At 42.0% G+C, this 18984-nt stretch overlaps 1 protein-coding gene across 1 annotated transcript in view; it reads left to right on the top strand.

The window, feature by feature from the left end:
• LOC144771940 (protocadherin-15-like) overlaps positions 1-18984 on the top strand; it is a 295105-nt gene that overhangs the window by 105363 nt on the left and 170758 nt on the right. Inside the window, exons 4-5 of the mRNA XM_078656173.1 lie at positions 553-612; positions 785-877. Coding sequence (XP_078512299.1) covers positions 553-612; positions 785-877 — 153 coding nt within the window. The remainder of the gene's footprint in view (positions 1-552; positions 613-784; positions 878-18984) is intronic.

The following is an 18984-nucleotide window of genomic DNA, read 5'->3' as shown; positions in this document are numbered from 1 at the left end:
GTAAACCTGTTTGTCCTGTGATAGGAGAGAGATAACCTATTCCACACCCGAGATACAACTCAAAGTAAAGGCACCTCACCTAACCATAACCTCTGTTGGTTCTTTTTTCTGAGTTGATCCAATGATCCGTGTATTCACACTATCCTGGTCAGGAAAACAAAACAGACATGTGCCTTCAGTGCCACACCCATGAGGTGCATTTCATGCAAGAAGGGAGAGTGACCAGGGATTTGCACATGCAACTAAGGGCGACAGCTGAAGTATGGTATTTCTTCTCACTTCTAGGGAGCAGGGGTTAGAAGATGATGGGCCAAGTGTCTTGCCCAGAGTCATAGCTTAGCTGTTTTTGAGTAAGGTGGTCTGAGAGACCTAGGGTCCCTGCATTGACATGGCAGCATGGTATCTTCTTCTGCATGGATCTTGGAGGGTGGACGCCTAAAGGGGAACTTGAGAGCACTTGATGGTCAATTACAGAAATGGCAATGCCAGTGGTTTCATAAACAAATTTTCACTATATCACATATATTACGAGTTGTGCCTATTGTTTTACAGGCCCTGGAATCTCCAGTGCTGATGGTCACACTAACGTGTTCTGAGGAAGGAGTTACCAAGGTATACATTTTTCTTTTCTTCATCAAGCCTCCAAAACAAGAATGAATATTTAGAAATAAAGAGCTTTTCTTTCATCTTTTTTCCCTCTATTTTGCTTCTTCCTCAACCTCTGACCTCACTTTATCCCAATCTTCGTCCACCTCTCTTTGATTTCATCTCTCTGTCTCTTTAGGCCCAGTACAGAATCATTGTCCAGGTTCTGAATGAAAATGACAACAGGCCTTCATTTCTAGAGCCTTCTATCATGGCCCAGAACATCAGTGAGGTGAGTAATCAGTCAAAAATAAGCTTTTTTAAGACCATAGTCTTTAAAACAGCAAAATGCATACACAATATATAATAAAATACTGATGAAAAGCAAAGGTGACAGTTAAACAAATGTCTTTAAAAAGTAATTTACAACTAATAAAAACCTTCCTATTGCACAGGTTACATCCAGATATCCTACATCCATGAACAATTCTGCAGATCGTCTTTCGATCTAAAACCCCATACTTATGAATATTTGGCCTTAAAAATATTTTCTGTGAGCACAAGGGAAAGTGATTTAGCCAAATTCTAAACTTTAGCACTGCTTGTCTCAAGCTAAATTGAGTATAAGGAAAAACCTCTCTATCCAGCTTTAAAATTTTAATCTACACTTAATGACTCAATAGCCTCAAATCATTTTCCCTGACACATGTTTTAGTTAATAATCAAAGCTCAGATTAAGATATCTTCACTTGGAAGTTTGTATTCACCAATTCTATTGACAACCTACTACATATATTGTATAATATCCTCCTGACTTCTTGTGCCCACTTTAGTTCACTGTATGTAATCTCATTTGGCAAGAGTTTTGCAGTTTTTGGGTCTGTACTGTTTCTCTTCTGAACACAGAATCTTATTACATCAGCGCAGGTTAAGTAGCTGCAAGCTGTTAGGTTAGCTTCAATTCTCATAGCTTTAATTGTTGTCGATTTTGGTAGGGTCAGCAAATTCTTCAGGTATTTACCTTCTTTATAATCTCAATCCGACTGACTGCCTAAACATATTAATTCAGAACAATATTGGAATTGTGGATCATTCATGGCTGGGTAATCTGCTAAAACTGGTCTTAAAGATGGATCGCCATATTCTTTACTAACGTTTTTAAGCCTACTCACAGAGGAAAGGGCTCTTGCTTTAAAAAATCAATATGGTCATTCCACTGCAATTTCTTCCCGACCACATCTCTAAATATTTATACTTTTTACTATTTTTATCTTACCTAAATTTCATATGTAATACAGAGGTACTTTCCAAATGCTGTAACTTTGGTTATTTTCTATATTAATTATATTTCTTTCTTAGAACAATAATTGTCAAACACTACTAATTACTTCTAAAGATCCATAATGACTAGGTCATCTACTTATAAAAGACACAGCATATGTAAAGCATTCAGTTTAGGACTAAACTCTTCATTGCTGTTACTACTGAAAGTAAATCCACGAAAAAGAAACTAGAATACTAGCAGAGCCAGCACACATCCCTGTCTCAAACTGTTTTTGATTAGCATTTTTCGTTACAGTCTCCAAATCTTTTTCAATTTGTGCCCAATTCTCTTTATTTAATTCTTGAATCATTAAAAGTAGACCTTTTTGGATTTCTAGTTTTACTAGCGTATCCCACAACAATCTCTGGTCCCCCAAATCACATGCTGCGTGAACGTCCATGAAGCAACAGCATAAACTACCCTTTTGCTCAACGGACATTCATCCGAAAGACCACAGACTAATACATTGGAGTACCCCTCTTTAAAAATACATTGGCGACTGGGATTATATCATCCATCTTTGTCCATGTTTTTAATAAGCCTAAAATTATTTTGGAGAGTAATGTTCCTCTCCCCAATATAGCACATTTATCAATCTATGATTTATAGGGCAGTTGTATAATCTTTTTTAATATGTGCTTTATGCTTGCTCCCTTCCAACTTGACGGAAAAATTCCTGTTTTTAAGATTCTCTGAAGCACTAAAAAATATAGCTTAGCCTCTAATCAGTGTTTGTTTTAATTATAATTGCGGGTACGTTATCCAGCCTGGATAGGTTTTAGTGGCCTAATTGTTTCCTTTATGGTCATAATTGAGAACTGGTCCTCTCTCTCCCTATCTATTGACAAAGAAATTCACAGATGCCATCAACATTTCATCGACAAAACACTGCATCTTGCCTAACTCCTTTTATGACCCATGTTGTACAACATGCCAAAAATGTTTTGACAGGGTTTTTTTGCTATCACACTAATCATGCTTTTCCAGCATTTATCATAGTGTGATCATTCATTTATGTTTAACATCACTTTAATAATTATTTTTGAGGGTTTAAGGAGAAACTCTGTCACATAAACATACTTAAAATTAATACATCATTCCAGTTTCCTAATATAGCTTTTTAGACGACCACACTTTCCATCAAACCAGTATTGATTCTTACTTATTTTAGCCTTCTTTTCATTTTCATATTGTTTGGCATGGTTTAACTTAACTTCTAAGCATTGGACTATATGCCTAATTATGTAAACATTGTCAGCTTATCAAACTGGCCGGCACCTCAGCTCCTTGAATGAAATTTAGTTTTTGCTGAAAATTGGCCAACAATAATACATGTTTTTCTGTAATCCTAGTAGTAAGGTATTTTGGGAATTCCATGTTTTAGGAAAGAGCCTTATCTCCAAAATAGGAGGCCACTAAATTCATGGACAAATGTAGGGAGCAATGATTGCTCCCTTCTATTTGCAGAATCTCAAAATTCTCAATTTGATTAAAAAATGAAGTATGCATAAAACCATAATCTATATACAATATTGATTTTCATTAATAAAGGTTTGTTTGGCTAGGGGGTCAGAAGGGATATGACCATTTGCACTAAAGAATAAATTTAAGGACAGAAAATGTAACAATTCCAAATTTCGTATTGAAGATAAATTGCCAGCAACATTTGCCAGCTTAATATTATAAGCAGATAATATTTACTTGTACAAAGGGTCACTCTTTCACACATCTAATCTACGATTAAAGCCAGCCAACAGTAACACCAAGTGAGATGAATAAACAAAACAAATCATTGTAAGATCTTCAGCGAAGAGAAACAGTTGACTTCATATTCACGTACATTACATGTATTTATTTAAACATTTGATAGAGATCGCAGGTCACCCGGCCAATGAAATTTTCACCATACACGTACCAGGCCCATATTTTTCCAATACATCACCTATATTAATCGGGTGACCTACCAATCTTACCACCAGTAACCCTGGTTCCTACCTACTTATTTCTATTGTACCTGACTTACCAATCCACCGTTGCAGGTACCTAAGATCCACAATGGATCAGGGAGCTAGCTGTAAAAGAAAGGCAGGCAAAATACAAACTCAACTTATTTCTATTTCGCATTAAATGATCACCGACAACTGGGAAGTTTTAAAAGTTTATCTATAAATCAGGTTCGGAAATTAGCAAGTTTACAGTTAGAAAGCAATCAATAATCAAGATAACGAAAAGAACATAGCCATAGAGGAACAGTGTCAGGGCAACCATTTATGAGTCTACAAGAAAGCAATAACAATGCGGTCTAAATAGATTTAGAACTTGAGTCGCGAACTAGACTTTACTGTTGGGAAAATTTACTGCAAGGTATGGATTGGAAATCCTATACATCTATAGGGGGGGGGAAATTGGAACCCGCTATAGTTCTAGTATCTTCATGCAAATACAGATTTCAAGAGAATTTATATACCACAGTTATGTTTCATAAACAGAATGGAGAGAATGTGTTCTAGAAGGTAGGGGAACATAGGAACATGCTAAGAAAAATATACTAAATGACTTTTATAATAGGTTGCGAAAAACATGGAAATTAACATATGCAAAGAAATGTCTTTATTTAAGCAAAGTCAGAAAAATAGAAGATGCAGTGAAGAGTTTTTGCACTATATTTACCTAGAAAGGTGTGCAGACCAACCCTGGCCACGGATCAGTCAAGGACAGGAAATACCCCAAGGAAGGACAGGCATCTATGGGACAGCAGGTGCAGATTGGACACCCCAGGACAGGACAGGAAAACCAGATTAGGATCAGGACAGGACCACCAGGACACGACCAGCACCCGCAGTTTGGAAGCAACGCCTGCGCTCCACCCTCTCTGCAGCTATCAGTCAGAACCCCGATTGGGTAAGCGAACTCCCCAGCAAAGTGCTCCGCCAGCACTTAAGGTTTAGTAAAACCTTTAGAGTCTATGGTCAAAATTCGGACAGAGTGCTCCGCAGCGCTCTGTATTCAGTCACCTATTGAGTGCGTTGGGTCAGTGACAGGTCAGCTATTCAGACAAGTCGGACAATTTCTCTAGCTGAACCTAGGCTAGATATACTGTTTTCGGGTCAGTGTACCACCCCCCAATGTTGCAAAGTGTCAGAATCCCCAATTTCGATTGGTCCCCAAGTAGGATAGGCTAACACACCAATCAGAACACACTTCTGCAAGCCTAAATTATCATTTTAGGGAACCGCCTAGCAGGTTTGGGGTTCTCACGGAAAGTTTCACAGAATACAATAGAGAATTACAAATGTAACAAGTGAAGAACATTTCTGCTCCATCCTCCTGGGTCAGAGGTGGCGTTCACAAGAGCATCTTGACTGTGGCTGCCAGCTGGCTGAGTTCCACTGTTCAAGGCTAACTTCTCCCTGGCTGCGTGACATGCGCAGAAGGGACCTTCAAAATGGTTCTCGTCTCATTCAGACCCCCCAGTTATCGCGGTACATGAAAAGTAAGCGAAAACAAATTAAAACATAGAAATAAATGAATTTACTACATATCATGATTTTGTACTTTAGGTTTCTCACTGTAAAAATATACTATGCGATTATAGATTAGTGCAACACACAATAACACGAGAGCATCTGCGCAAGCTTCACCATGTGAGTATTTCAGACAGCCATATTAGCGGCAAATACGCATGCGCACATTTTCCCACCACAACTGCGACTACGTCACGTCACGTGAGTGTGACTAACACATGCGCAGTAGTAAATTCCCAAGCGACGGCCATTTTAACACAAGGATTAATCGTATTAGTAAAACACATAAGCAAGCATCACTAAGATACATGTATACCCAAAAATAAAAGAAATTAGTAAGACATACAATTTGGATTACAGAGTTATACATAAATCGAGGTTCTTGATCTCAGCAAGTCGCGTAATGTGCGAAATCTTGCTTCATCAATCCCCTCTTTGATGATATTTACTATCATCATCAAACTTAATGGAACCAGATGCCAACTTTTCTCACACTTTGTGCAGTTCGATTTCTTCCAATATCCTATTTAATTTCTCTTTCACATCTTTAATAGGGTGAGAATTTTTCACCCTTTTGTAAATTTGATTATTCAAGTCTTCCAATTCTAGTTCATCCACACTCCGTTTCACACCTCTCTTGTTCACAGCGTATTTCTTTGTGTGTTTGCGACATTTGCAGCAGACAAATATGAGGAAGATTATAAAACCTATCACTCCAATTGGCATCAGTACCTTGAACAATAAACTTTTACCTAAATTAGCAAACCAATGACCTATATTGGAGAGACCATCGACAAGTCTCTTCCAGGCACTGTCAACCTCCAGTGGTTTGAGTTCTTTTTCCAAATTAGTAATGTTTTTCACATATCTTTTGATCTGTACACTTTTATCCGGTATGTAAGTGCAACAATGTTGCGCCTTCAGCATCCGGCAGATTCCGCCCTCTTTTGCTAATAAGGTGTCAAGCGCAAGTCTGTTCTGCAAAACCATTGATCTGATCGCAACCATTTCGGTATTGACCAGCAAGAATCCATGAGCTGTGTCAGTAGACAGCACATCCACTATTGTGGATAATTTGCAAATTCTGTGTGTGTTCAGAACCACTCCCACTCCAGGTATCAGTGCACTAAAAATACTACCCATTATTTCACCTACGCTTTCTCTCTTACTACGCACTAAGCCATTAGTGTTTTCATTGCTTCCAGCAATTTCTTTCACATGGTATATTTTCGGGAAAACAATGCCAAAGTAGCAGCTTCCATACCAGTGATCCGGCAATTTGAAATAAGCCTTGTTTCCACATATATAATAAATTCCGGGAAACACAGCTTCCGACCCATTTTTGAAACCCCAACCTCCAATTACCTTGTAATTGTGTTCACATTGACTGGAACCAATGAAAATGTTATTATAATAACTAGTCTTCTCGCGATGAAGACAGAGTTTCCCTTTCCTTTCGAAATCCAGCAACAAAACAGGACCACTCCCACCATTTGAGGTGCTTTCCATGTTTTCAGCCCATTTAGGAGTTTTCTGTCTCTTGTCATTTGCCTTTCTTTGGAAACTCTCCCTTCTTTTCTCTGCCATGTTTAAAAACATTTTTTCTTGTTCATGTAATGAACAGGTCAAGTTATCTCTGTGTGCTTCATTCAAATCTATAGTACCTATAGTCAGAAAGTACTCTCCCATATAACGTGTAACGTCACTTTTAGTATGTACAGGATTCAAATTTCCACGTATGGGAAGTTCAGAAAATATCACGTCTGAGTTAGAATAATAGTACTGTAACGGTCCTCTTTTGTAAAATAAACTAGCTAAAATGCTACAGGAAATTCCATAGGTCAAAGGTAGGTGATGGTAAGTCACGCCTTCAGCTACAGAAGTAGGTAGCTTCATGCAGACATAGCAGTCTTCTATTTCCATAGTTTCTACATAGTGCACTAAAAGATTAGCGAAAACATTTAACTGTGTCTGGTTTTTAACTCCATGATAATGTAGTCCTTCCTCATCTGATGCTTCTAAGTCTCGTTTTGTTTGTCTGAGTGCTTTTTCACGTCTTTCTACACTTCGTGTTGTCAGTTCTTTAGTGTCAGTGGTCACAGTCTGAATAGGGCCAATATTAGTATTTTTGCTCACCATATAAGGAATGAAAACTGTTAGTCCTATCCAAATTATTATTATTTTTTTATTTTATTTTTTGAAAACCTTTATTGACATTTCAACCAAATACAAGTATGGGCCTACTACCCCCGGGGCTGGCCGCTAAGCAGTTAGATTAACAGAGAGCAATTTTTAATCACATGCAGCACCTCGGGGAGAAGAATCATCATGCTAGCGTACTCTTGGTCACTGAACATCACAATTAGAAAAACAGGATGTAAAAGGTTTTCATTTTATAATATAGGATGGAAGGATCAGGTGCCGAACAATTTCCCAGCAGCGAAAAACGGCAGGCAGAATAGTAAACGTGTCAACAGTAAACAGTAATCGGTCAAATCAATGGCGCTGGAACAGGCGGTTCAGGATGTGAGGGAATATTACGATCAATTCGCGCCTGCTAGTCACCTGCCCTAAGACCCAGAGAACACCACGAAAATTGAGGCACAGATGAAAAAGCAGTGATTGATACCAAAGGAAACCCACTGCACTGACCCAGAAAAAGAAAAAGACGAAGAAAGATAAGAGAAGAGAAAAAAGGCCATAGAAACAAAAATAAAAACGAAAAATCCCCTCCCCCAACCCCCCACCCTGCACCCCTGCAGATGACTACGGCCCCCCCCCCAGCAGTGTGCCTGTCCCCGAGAACCAAACCCGAAATATAGAAGAAACAGAGAAAAAGGAGAAAGAAAGGAAGGAAACTCCACCCAACGGGGAAGTGGAGGAGGGCGATAGTCTATGCGCTCCCGGTCTCCCCCCCCCACCCTAACAAAGGGGGCCCCCCCTAAGCCAGCACCAATAAAGTTGTCCACCATACAAAAATGCCCCGGGGGAAACCACAAACCCCCCGCCCCGGAATCCTTCTGTTAATGAAGCAGTCCCGTTACCAATAGATCCATCGTAAACAATTCAACCCACAATCTCAGCCTTGGCCCCGTCTATCAAAGTTGCCGAGTCCCTCGGATAAGTAAAGCCCCATCCCCGGGAAGTCAAAAGTCCCACAGAAGCAGCCGGAGCTTGGGCCAGCAAACGGGAGAGGAATAGCAGATCCCAACGCACACGGCTTACACAAACGATGCCCCTCCCCGTCTCCGAAGCCAAGCATCGTTACATCCGCCATGTTGGGAGACCGATTGGGGAGGGGGTGCGACTCGTTCCGATACATATTATAGCGTGGGCCAACAGTGTCCAGGATGAGGGAAGCAGTGAAATGTTCCGATAACTGTAGGACCGATGTTTCCGAGAACGTAAGAGAGTCACCAATCTCAGCACACACGATGAGTTCCATTTCTTCGGTGGCAGGCACAGCTCGCAGCACCGGGTCCAAACACGCCACTAGGGCGCCCAACAGGAGGCAGGTCGGCTGCCAGGTCTCAAAAATCAAGTCAGGGCTTGCTCCCGGTCCTATGATCCCATCTGCTGCCGACAGTAAATGATTGACCTGGGCCCTCACCGTCGCGTGAAGCGCCGCAAGTTCCGCCATTACCATCCGCAAGGAAGGGCCACATTGGGTCCGTTCCGCCAAGTTCCATACGTCCGCAGACATAACGATCCCCACGGAGAGGCGCCTTCTCCGGGGCAGGATACGCCGGAGCAGAAACAAGCCGTGAGGGACCGGCCAGCAGCACGCAGCAACGCGCGGCGGGACCCCCACCCCGGGGCACCAGCGGTGCTAGTGCCGGGCCTCCTGGCCGGGGCCCGCCGCGACGCAGCACCGCGCGCCACCCGTCACCTCACCTCAGGTACAGCACCAGGCAGCAGATGGTTGCAAAGTAGTCCAGAGAAATTTTCAAAAGTTCCAAGGACCGGACCCAACCACTCTTCTTAGTCCGTTGTTGTTCACTTTGGACCCGGGTAGACCAGCAATCGAGTCCCCGGCTTCCAGTCTGGGTTAGGCCTCAAAACATTTTCGATGTTACTTCACCCCAGAACATCAGAAAAATTCCGTGGTCACACCATCGGGGTGCCGACTAGTTCACCCACACGAATCCGGGGCAGGAGATCAGGATATTCGACAGGATAAGCGAGTGTAGGACGGAGGTAAGCGGAGCCGGGAGACTATGCGGCCATCTTAGTTGATGTCGTAGCTCCTCCCCTATCCAAATTATTAACACTATAGCTATGCTACATATACATACTTTGCAGCATGTTTTGCAACAACTGCGTCTAGGCCTTCCATTCACGTTTGAATCAGCCATTTTCGTTCAGAAGAAGATTTCTCAACCCCTCTTTGTAACTCTGCACAGGTAGCTTACCCTGCACAACTTCAGGTTGGTTCGTCTTCCTCGGCAGAATAATCAGCTATCTGTTCTTCGTCACTTTCGTCAGTAATATCAAGATCTTCGAATTCTTCTAACACTAGATATGTCCATTCAGGATCTTGATATTTTTCGTTCAGTCTTTTTATTCGGTCACTCCGTCTTTTGGAGCTTTCTCCAGCTTGATCGGTAATACGGGGACTTTTCCTTCTTTCTGCAAGTTTTTCTTCTACTGTTTTTATTCTCAATCTCAGTTTCTTAATATATCCTGGTTCAATATTTTTCTTTTTCTTGAGTCTTTTAGCTGGCACTGTGATTTGGCTTTCTTCTAATACTCTTTTATTTTCGTTTGTTTGTGGCACTTCTGTCTCTGTCTCTTCCCTTCCTGTCTGACTAGTTCCAGGTCTTGTATCTATTTCTTCTGCCTGGTTACTAAGCTGGCCTGGTTCAGGGGAATTTTTGTTTTGGCTTTCGAATGTCTTTATTTCTGAGTCCTGAACACGTTCTTCTATTTCTATCTGATCCTGTTCAAGCACTACGATCTCTTGATTTTCTTCTGCTCGAACTTTTGTACTAGTTCTAGTCTGTCCCTTTTCAGTTTCACGAGTTTGTGGAGGTGTGTCAATCACCGGTTCTGTCCCTGTCTGACCTTCCTCTTCTTCCTCAGATTTGACGTGAATCTCAATGATCTGAGGGTCTTCGCCTGTGCCTATCTTTTCCTCTCTATTCCACTCTCTATCTTCTTGGCTTCGCTCTCTTGTTCTGATTGGGTCTTCAGTCAGGTCGATTAAGGGTATCTAATCATCTTGACTGGTGCTCGGTTGTTCGTCATCAGCTACTTCAGGACCAACGTCTGCAGACCCCTCAGCTGGACAACCTTCAGCGCCCTTTTTCTCGTCTGGAATCACCTTCTGTGTATGGCTGGCATGGATCCACTTGGGAACGCCTGCACACTTCACCACTGTCGTGGTCACCAGTATTATTTGGCGTTTTTCTCCCCACCTCGGTGCAAGGCAACTCGAACGAGTATGTTTCTTTATTCTGACCCAATCGCCAGGGACCAATTTGTGGACTGGAGTCGTTGGATTGGCGACGGCGTCTTCTCCAATCTGGCGAGAGATAGAACGCACTTGGTCACCCAGTTGCTTGCAGTACTCAAGTACCAAATCATCAGAAATGTTTAACAGTTTGTATCCTGGTACCCATGCTTGTCTCATCACTCTTCCCATCAGGATTTCATGAGGACTCAGGCCTGTTTTTCGGTCTGGAATACTTCTGAGTCCCATCAGAACAAGAGGCAAGGCATTTATCCAGTTCATGCCAGTAGAATCACACATTTTTGCTAATCTCGATTTTATAGTGCCGTTTATTTGCTCTACTACTCCAGAAGCCTCTGGACGATATGCACAGTGCAGTTTTTGTGTGATTCCGAATGCTTTACAGAGCTGATCGATTACTTCATTCTGAAAATGTTTTCCTCTATCTGATTCAATAGTGACTGGAACCCCGAACCTAGGTATCAATTCTCGTAGTAACAATTTGGCTACTGTTATGGCGTCACTCTGTTTGGCAGGGTAGGCTTCCACCCATTTTGAAAACAGGCAGACAATGACAAGGACATATCTTTTTCCCTCACAACGAGGCATGGTGATGAAGTCAATCTGTATTCTCACAAAGGGACCCCCTGATTTTCCAATTTTTCCCAGTTCAACTACTGTTCTTTTGCCAGCGTTGAACTGCTGACATGTCAAGCACCTTTGGCAGAGTGATTCTGCTACCTTTCTGAACCTCGGATTGTACCATGTTTGTTGGAAAACCAGAACCATTGCGTCCCTACCAGTGTGGGAATCTCCATGTATTAGTCTGGCCATAGAAGCAAGCAGATGTCTAGGCAACACAGGCATACCATTTGGGCCCACAATGACACCATCCTCACTTCTTGGTCGACAACCAAGTTTCCTCCACTTCTCTTTCTCTTCCGCTGGCACAGCATGCTGCCAATCTCTCACCTCATCCCATGTAGGCACCTCTTCAAACACCATAAGTTGGCAGCTGTTTCCAGGTCCTCCCAGTTTAACATTTACAGACATGCGATTTATTGCACAATGTCTGGCCACTTCATCAGCAAAATTATTTCCCAATGATACATGGTCAAGGCCCTTTTTATGAGGAGCACATTTGACCACTGCCAATTCTTTTGGTAACTGGATGGCCTCCAGTAAATCTTGTATAACTTTCCCATTTCGAATGGGTGTACCTGATGAAGTCAAAAATTCAGTTTGTAGCCACAACTGGCCAAAGTCATGCACAACCCCATAACAGTACTGACTATCAGTATATACTGTTATTCTTTTGTTTTTCCCAATTTTGCAAGCTCTTATCAACCCAATTAATTCGGCTACTTGTGCAGACTTTATTCCATATAAACAGGATGCTTCTTTAATGCTGTTTAAAGTGACTACAGCATAGGCAGCACTTAGGCCCACTAGTTCGTGTCTTATACATGAGCCATCTACATACATCTCTTCATCGTTAACAGGCAAAGGAGTTTCCTTAATGTCTGGGCGTGGTTTAGTACTGAATTCTGTCAGGTCAATGCAATCATGCTCGTTTTCTCCCTCGTCTTCTACAACCATTGAGTCAGGGAGTAAGGTGGCTGGATTCAGGATATTACACCTAGTAATGACTACATTTGCAGCACCCACGAGAATCCTCTCGTATTTAGTCAGCCGACTAGGGGTGAGATACTGAGTTTTCGTTCGGGTCAACAAAATCACAACTGCATGTGGAACATACACAGTTACAGGATGTCCCATTACAATGGATTCACGCTGTTCTATACTCGTGCAGGTTGCAGCTACTGCTTTCAGACATCAAGGTAATCCAGCAGCTACTGGATCCAAAGTGGCAGAGAAATATGCCACCGGGCGTCTAGTCAACCCATGCTCCTGAGTTAAAACTGACAATGCACAGTTGTCACGTGTGTCACAGAACAGTGCAAACTCCTTAGTATAGTCAGGCATCCCTAAAGCAGGGGCTGTACACAGGCAGTCTCGTAATTTAGTGAATGCTGTTAAGCTTTCATCATCCCATTCAACTGGGTCCTTTGCTCCTTTCTTGGTCATTTTTATCAAAGGCTTTGCCAGGACTGCGAATCCCACAATCCATTGCCTACAGTAACCTACAACCCCAAGGAACATTCTGATCTCTTTCTGAGTACGGGGTAACTGCATCTTTTGAATTATTCTGACTCTCTCTGAAGTGACTTTTCTGATGCCTTTTTCTATCTGGTGCCCCAGATATTTCACTGACTTTGAACAGAACTGCAATTTTTCAGGGGCCACTTTATGTCCCTTTTCACCTAGGTGATTCAGCAAGGCAATGGTGTCAATCACACAATCTCTATGACTTTTAGATGCCACCAAAAGGTCGTCTATATATTACACCAAAACAGACTTTCCAGGTAAGACTAAGGATTCGAGGCATTTTTTCAGGATCTGATTAAAGATAGAGGGACTTTCGGTGTACCCTTGGGGGACCCTATTCCAAACATACACGTGACTGTCGGAAGCAAATGAGAAAAGAAATTTGCTATCTGGATGCAATGGGATCGAAAAGAATGCATGACATAGGTCTATCACAGTGAACCACTCAGCATCCCAGGGAATCTGATACAGGATCACTGCTGGGTTCGGGACAATGGGACAGCAAGGAACATCAATTTTGTTTACCTTTCTCAGGTCCTGCACAACTCTGTACTTGCCACTAGGCTTCTTGATTCCAATTATGGGTGAGTTACATGGACTACTCATTACTTCTTGTATGATGTCTGCTTCTAGCAATTTTTGTATTTCAATCGCAACTCCTGCTCTCACTTCGGCACTCATTTTGTATGGCTTGGTATTGGGGTAAACTGCATTTTCTTTCATGGCTATTTGTATGGGGTCTACATTTGCCATCAATCCTACATCCTTTCCAGTAAAGTCCCATACTTCTGATTTCACTGTCTTTTGGAGTTCTTCGGGTAAGTCTTGTATAGTCATTCGTTTAATCTCTGAGTCAGGTCTGATTAACATTAATTTATATATGCCATCCTCGTCTGGGGTTTGGATTTCGACACCTTTTGGTGTGCAAAAGATGGTGCAGTTCATTTTGCACAACAAATCACGTCCCAGTAAGTTTACTGGACTGGTATCACACACTACAAATCTATGCATTTCTTTAAAATTCCCTATTGTGATCTCCATGGGATCGGTAACTGGGGTACTAATCAATTGATTAGACACACCCAATACTTGGATTGCTTCTCCCGAGAGGGGTAGGTTTGGAACGTCCGCTGTTCTCACAGTAGAACGGGTAGCACCAGTGTCCAATAGAAAGGTGACATCATTTCCATCAACCTTTCCCTCAATGTATGGCCCTGACTGGTCTACCGGCAAGGAGGCGCCAAGAACACACTCCTTGTCCTCCCCTCTCAGGCCCCGTCAGTATTGATCGTCACAGAAAAAGGTATCATTCAACAAAAACTGCGAAGTTGCTGTATTTCTATTTTCATCGCCTCCCCAGATCTCTATGTCATCACCCTGTGATGATTTTCCCTTATAATTTGGCTTTGGCGCTCGGGGCAATTGACTTGCCTTTACCTGATGCTGAGTCTTTCTTGGTTTTTCATTCTGCGTCTGTGGAGTCAAATCAGGGGTTTGAGTATTATCATGCTGTAAATATGGACACTCGTCTCTCCAGTGCCCGATTTCTCCGCACTGGTGACAGGGAAATTTATTTTTAGCTTCTTCTCTGCTCATTTTTCCCTTTGGCTTCCCTCCACCCCCAGCTCCTTGATTTTGGGTATTCTTATTCATTTTACTTAATTGCTTTTCCTGCTGCTCGGCTAACTTTACTTGTGCCCACATCACCTTCTCCTTCAAAGCCTTTCGTTTGTCTGCCATCTCGTCTTCGCAATACTTTGCGTATCGCAAAACTTCATCTATTTTCTTGGACTGCCAACAGATTTTATTGTCTTTGATCCACTGGCAAATTTCAGGTCTTAAACCGTTTACAAACCTGTAAATGAAGTGGGTCATGTCCTTCATCTCGATGTTATCTATACCACTGTACGTTTTAAACACCTGTAACAGTCTTTCATAAAAGGAGTACACAGTCTCATCCCTTTCCTGCGTGGTTCTATCTATCTTTGTCCAATCAGTTTCCTTCGCAGGCACCTTTTGCTTTAGGTGTAAAATCACCTGATCATATTTTTTCATTACTTCATCAGAGGGTGCTCCTGTGTTAGGATCCCTCGTGTATTCCTCACTAGGCCAAGCTATGGCGATCTTACACTCGGTCCATAGATCTACAGGAACCACTATATCAAAGAACCCATCCAAATCTTTCCACAGGCATTTCTGTACCTTTACAAACCTTTCCACCTGCCTGTACCAGTCCACAGGTTTCTCTCGTAATTTTGGGAAATAATTTGTAAAGGACACAATATCCTGTCTGGACCATGGAACATGCACGTATTTTCCACCTGGTACTTCACGCATAGGACATAACTGTTCTGGTTTATCAGCTTCTTTTAGAACGAACTGAGGAGTCACTTGTTTGGATCTAGCCTCATCTTTCTTTTTGGCCCACCTGGCTTTCCATCTGTCCACATCTCCCCATTTCTGTAATACTGTCAATAACTCTTTGACCTGTGCCTTCTTCCCTGACATGTTCAGGTTTTCCAGATCCTTGTCTGAGAAATCTGCTCTGTACGGTTTTTGCAAAGGTTTTGATTTCGAGATATCTATTCCCATACTAGCTGCAGTGTCAGTTAGTTTTTCATGGAGTACTCTGGTATTTCGAGTAAGGCTCTTGCAGATAAACAACAGCTCTTCTTCCGAGTAGGTATTTAATCCGTCTAATCCTACATTTCCTGCCATTAGTTCTTCTATTTCTACTCTCAGTTTGTAGAGATCTAGAGGTTTCGACTGAAGAGTTTGTTTTTCTAATTCTCGACTCCATCTCTCAATTTCTTCAGGAGTTACTACCGTGACGCTCTTAGTACCCGAAGTTGATTCCATTTGAATCTCCCTCGTATTGAAAGGATTATGTCTTTTCTGCATCCTTTTTCCTGTTTCCCTAATGGGCAGATCCATTAGCGAAACTTCAGACTCACATTCACTTGTTAAGTCATCTACAATTAAGGGCTCTGATCTCGGTTGGGCTACAACTGGGGTAATAACTGGAGTTCTTTGACTTCCCTGTCGGTCCCCATACAGTGGAACCACTGGTCCAATAGTAACCAGGATTGTTAAAGATTCAGGACTTGCATTTAACTGGGAAATCTTCTGAATTATTTCAGCTCTCTGCTTAGCTAGTGCCTCTCGTTCTCTGTCCTCCAATATCCTTTCGACTGAATTGTCATGTAATATTTGTGGGGTTAAAGTTGGAGCACAACTCGGGGCAGTGGGATGTGTCTCTCTGGGTCCTTCACCATAACTAGGTCTTGGATGCAAAGTACCTGTGCCTAGGGATCTTGGTTCTTCCTCATATAGAGGGTTTAGGAACGGCATTCCTGAACTGGATGGTCTTGCCTTACTTTCGTAGGGAGATCTGGGAAAAAAGTCTATTTCGCGTGTGAATCTCGTTTCTCCACCAGCGGGTATTCTAGGATAAATATCTTGTGCATCTATGGGTCCTAAACGTTCGGTATAGGGAGGTATTTGACAATTCCCTCCTACACTTGCGGATCTGGCCTCATCTTGGGGCGGAGGTCTTCGAGAATTATCCCCTTCACTAGAAGGTCGGTGTCCTTCATTATAAGGAGGAGGACTTCTCATAAACATGTCATCCAACAACTCATCATCCGACTCTCCAATGGGCACCCAGTGTTTGCATTTTTCTGTACTGTTCTCTCCTGCAGGAGAACCACCCACTGGCATCATTGGAAACAATCCTTCCACAATCATATTCTGTCTCCACTGTTTCATCTTTTTGTCACGGGTCTCTTGTTCTAGTTTTGGATAAAATTTAGTTAACCCTTTATCCATCCGGGGCTTATCCCTTTCAAAAGCTTCGATTTCCCTTTCCTCTAGAGCTTCGTACTGCGTTAGTCTAGGTCTAGGATGTAAATCATTCATTCGGGTTCTCAAATTAAATAAAATTCTGCCATTGAATGTACCCACTAATGGGAAAGCCAAAATTCCGTCATCCTTGGTGTATTCCGCCCAATTTTCTAACCATACACACGAGTGGTACCCTTTATCAAACATCATGAACGATGCGGGAGTATTAGGCGGCAGAATGACAACACCTTCTCTGGTTTTAATTGGTTTGTCCTTTTTGAAATAATTTTTCACCTTATTTACAAGGGATATTTTCCTCTTATTTCGTACATAATGTTGGTCTTATGCCCTTTCCACTGATCGTTCTCAAACCCTAAATATCGAGGATCAGGTCTAGTATGCGGTCTATACGAGTGCCACATACGATTTCTACTAGTGACTCTGTTTACAATTTCACTTCCAATCCAAGTGCGTCTTTTATTTTTCGTGCGACCAATAAAGTGCACGGGTTCAAATAATCTCGACCAATGGGTGCGCGGCCTTTCCCGAGACAGGTTCTCACGCTTCGGCACTCACCCCTCCTTTACAATTCCAGCTCCGCTACACACCCGCTGCGTCTACCAATCCCAGCGCGGCACAGAGTGACGTCAGAGCAGCTTCGCGACTGACTCCCTCCTTCACAAGGTAACGGAAACTTAATTTCTCACTAAAGTGCAAGTGCTTGGTTATTTAACAACGAATACACATTCGCCACTGTACTCAAGTGTCTAGACAGAAAAGATTTGTTTTACTGCAAGTAAACTCCTTCTGTCTACCTTTCACCCGCTACGGATAGATCTCTTCTGCCTACCCTTCACTCAAGCATTAGGGAACCTGCTACTTCTTTTGACTCATCCACTTCTTATCGGGATATATTCCAAGCCTAAAGTTTCACCAGCGAACCCTTCTGCTATCACTCAAGCCCCGACGAACCTGCTACTTCTTCCGCTGTGACCCTTACTAGGTTATATCACGATAGAAGTTTTGCCAGTGATCTCGTAGCTATCCTTTATTCAAACATACATTCAGAAAAAACCCTAGTTAGTGCTTCCAGTTCTGCCTAACCTGCACCAACTTTCCTGGAGTCAGTGACCTCAAAACAAGTGGATTCTTTTCACCACTCGCTATTCAATTCCCCGGGGATTCCCAACAACATGAAACGCTTAACTTACAAATGTGTTAATACATATATCAGTACAATAATAGGAAAAACAATTTAAAACATTTCATAATTTTTCAAAGCAAACATTTTACGTGAGTGATCAAGTCATGCAAAATTGTTTACTTCCGTATCAGTATAAACGCAACCAAAAAAAAAACTTTTAGCAGCATCCAACTTATCTAGCTTAACTAGTCCTTCCTAACTTTAACTAGTCCCTAACCATCACCTCTGCTACCAGAAAATTACTGATAGAGATCGCAGGTCACCCGGCCAATGAAATTTTCACCATACACTAACCAGGCCCATATTTTTCCAATACATCACCTATATTAATCGGGTGACCTACCAATCTTACCCCCAGTAACCCTGGTTCCTACCTACTTATTTCTATTGTACCTGACTTACCAATCCACCGTTGCAGGTACCTAAGATCCACAATGGATCAGGGAGCTAGCTGTAAAAGAAAGGCATGCAAAATACAAACTCAACTTATTTCTATTTCGCATTAAATGATCACAGACAACTGAGAAGTTTTAAAAGTTTATCTATAAATCAGGTTCGGAAATTAGCAAGTTTACAGTTAGAAAGCAATCAATAATCAAGATAACGAAAAGAACATAGCCATAGAGGAACAGTGTCAGGGCAACCATTTATAAGTCTACAAGAAAGCAATAACAATGCGGTCTAAATAGATTTAGAACTTGAGTCACGAACTAGACTTTACTGTTGGGAAAATTTACTGCAAGGTATGGATTGGAAATCCTATACATCTATAGGGGGGGGGGAAATTGGAACCCGCTATAGTTCTAGTATCTTCATGCAAATACAGATTTCAAGAGAATTTATATACCACAGTTATGATTCATAAACAGAATGGAGAGAATGT

The sequence above is a fragment of the Lissotriton helveticus genome, chromosome 1_1, assembly GCF_964261635.1.
Source record: "Lissotriton helveticus chromosome 1_1, aLisHel1.1, whole genome shotgun sequence".
In the NCBI taxonomy this organism is placed as follows: Eukaryota; Metazoa; Chordata; class Amphibia; order Caudata; family Salamandridae; genus Lissotriton; species Lissotriton helveticus.
Note: the sequence above shows the minus strand (reverse complement) of the source record. Positions and strands in the feature narration are given on the sequence as shown.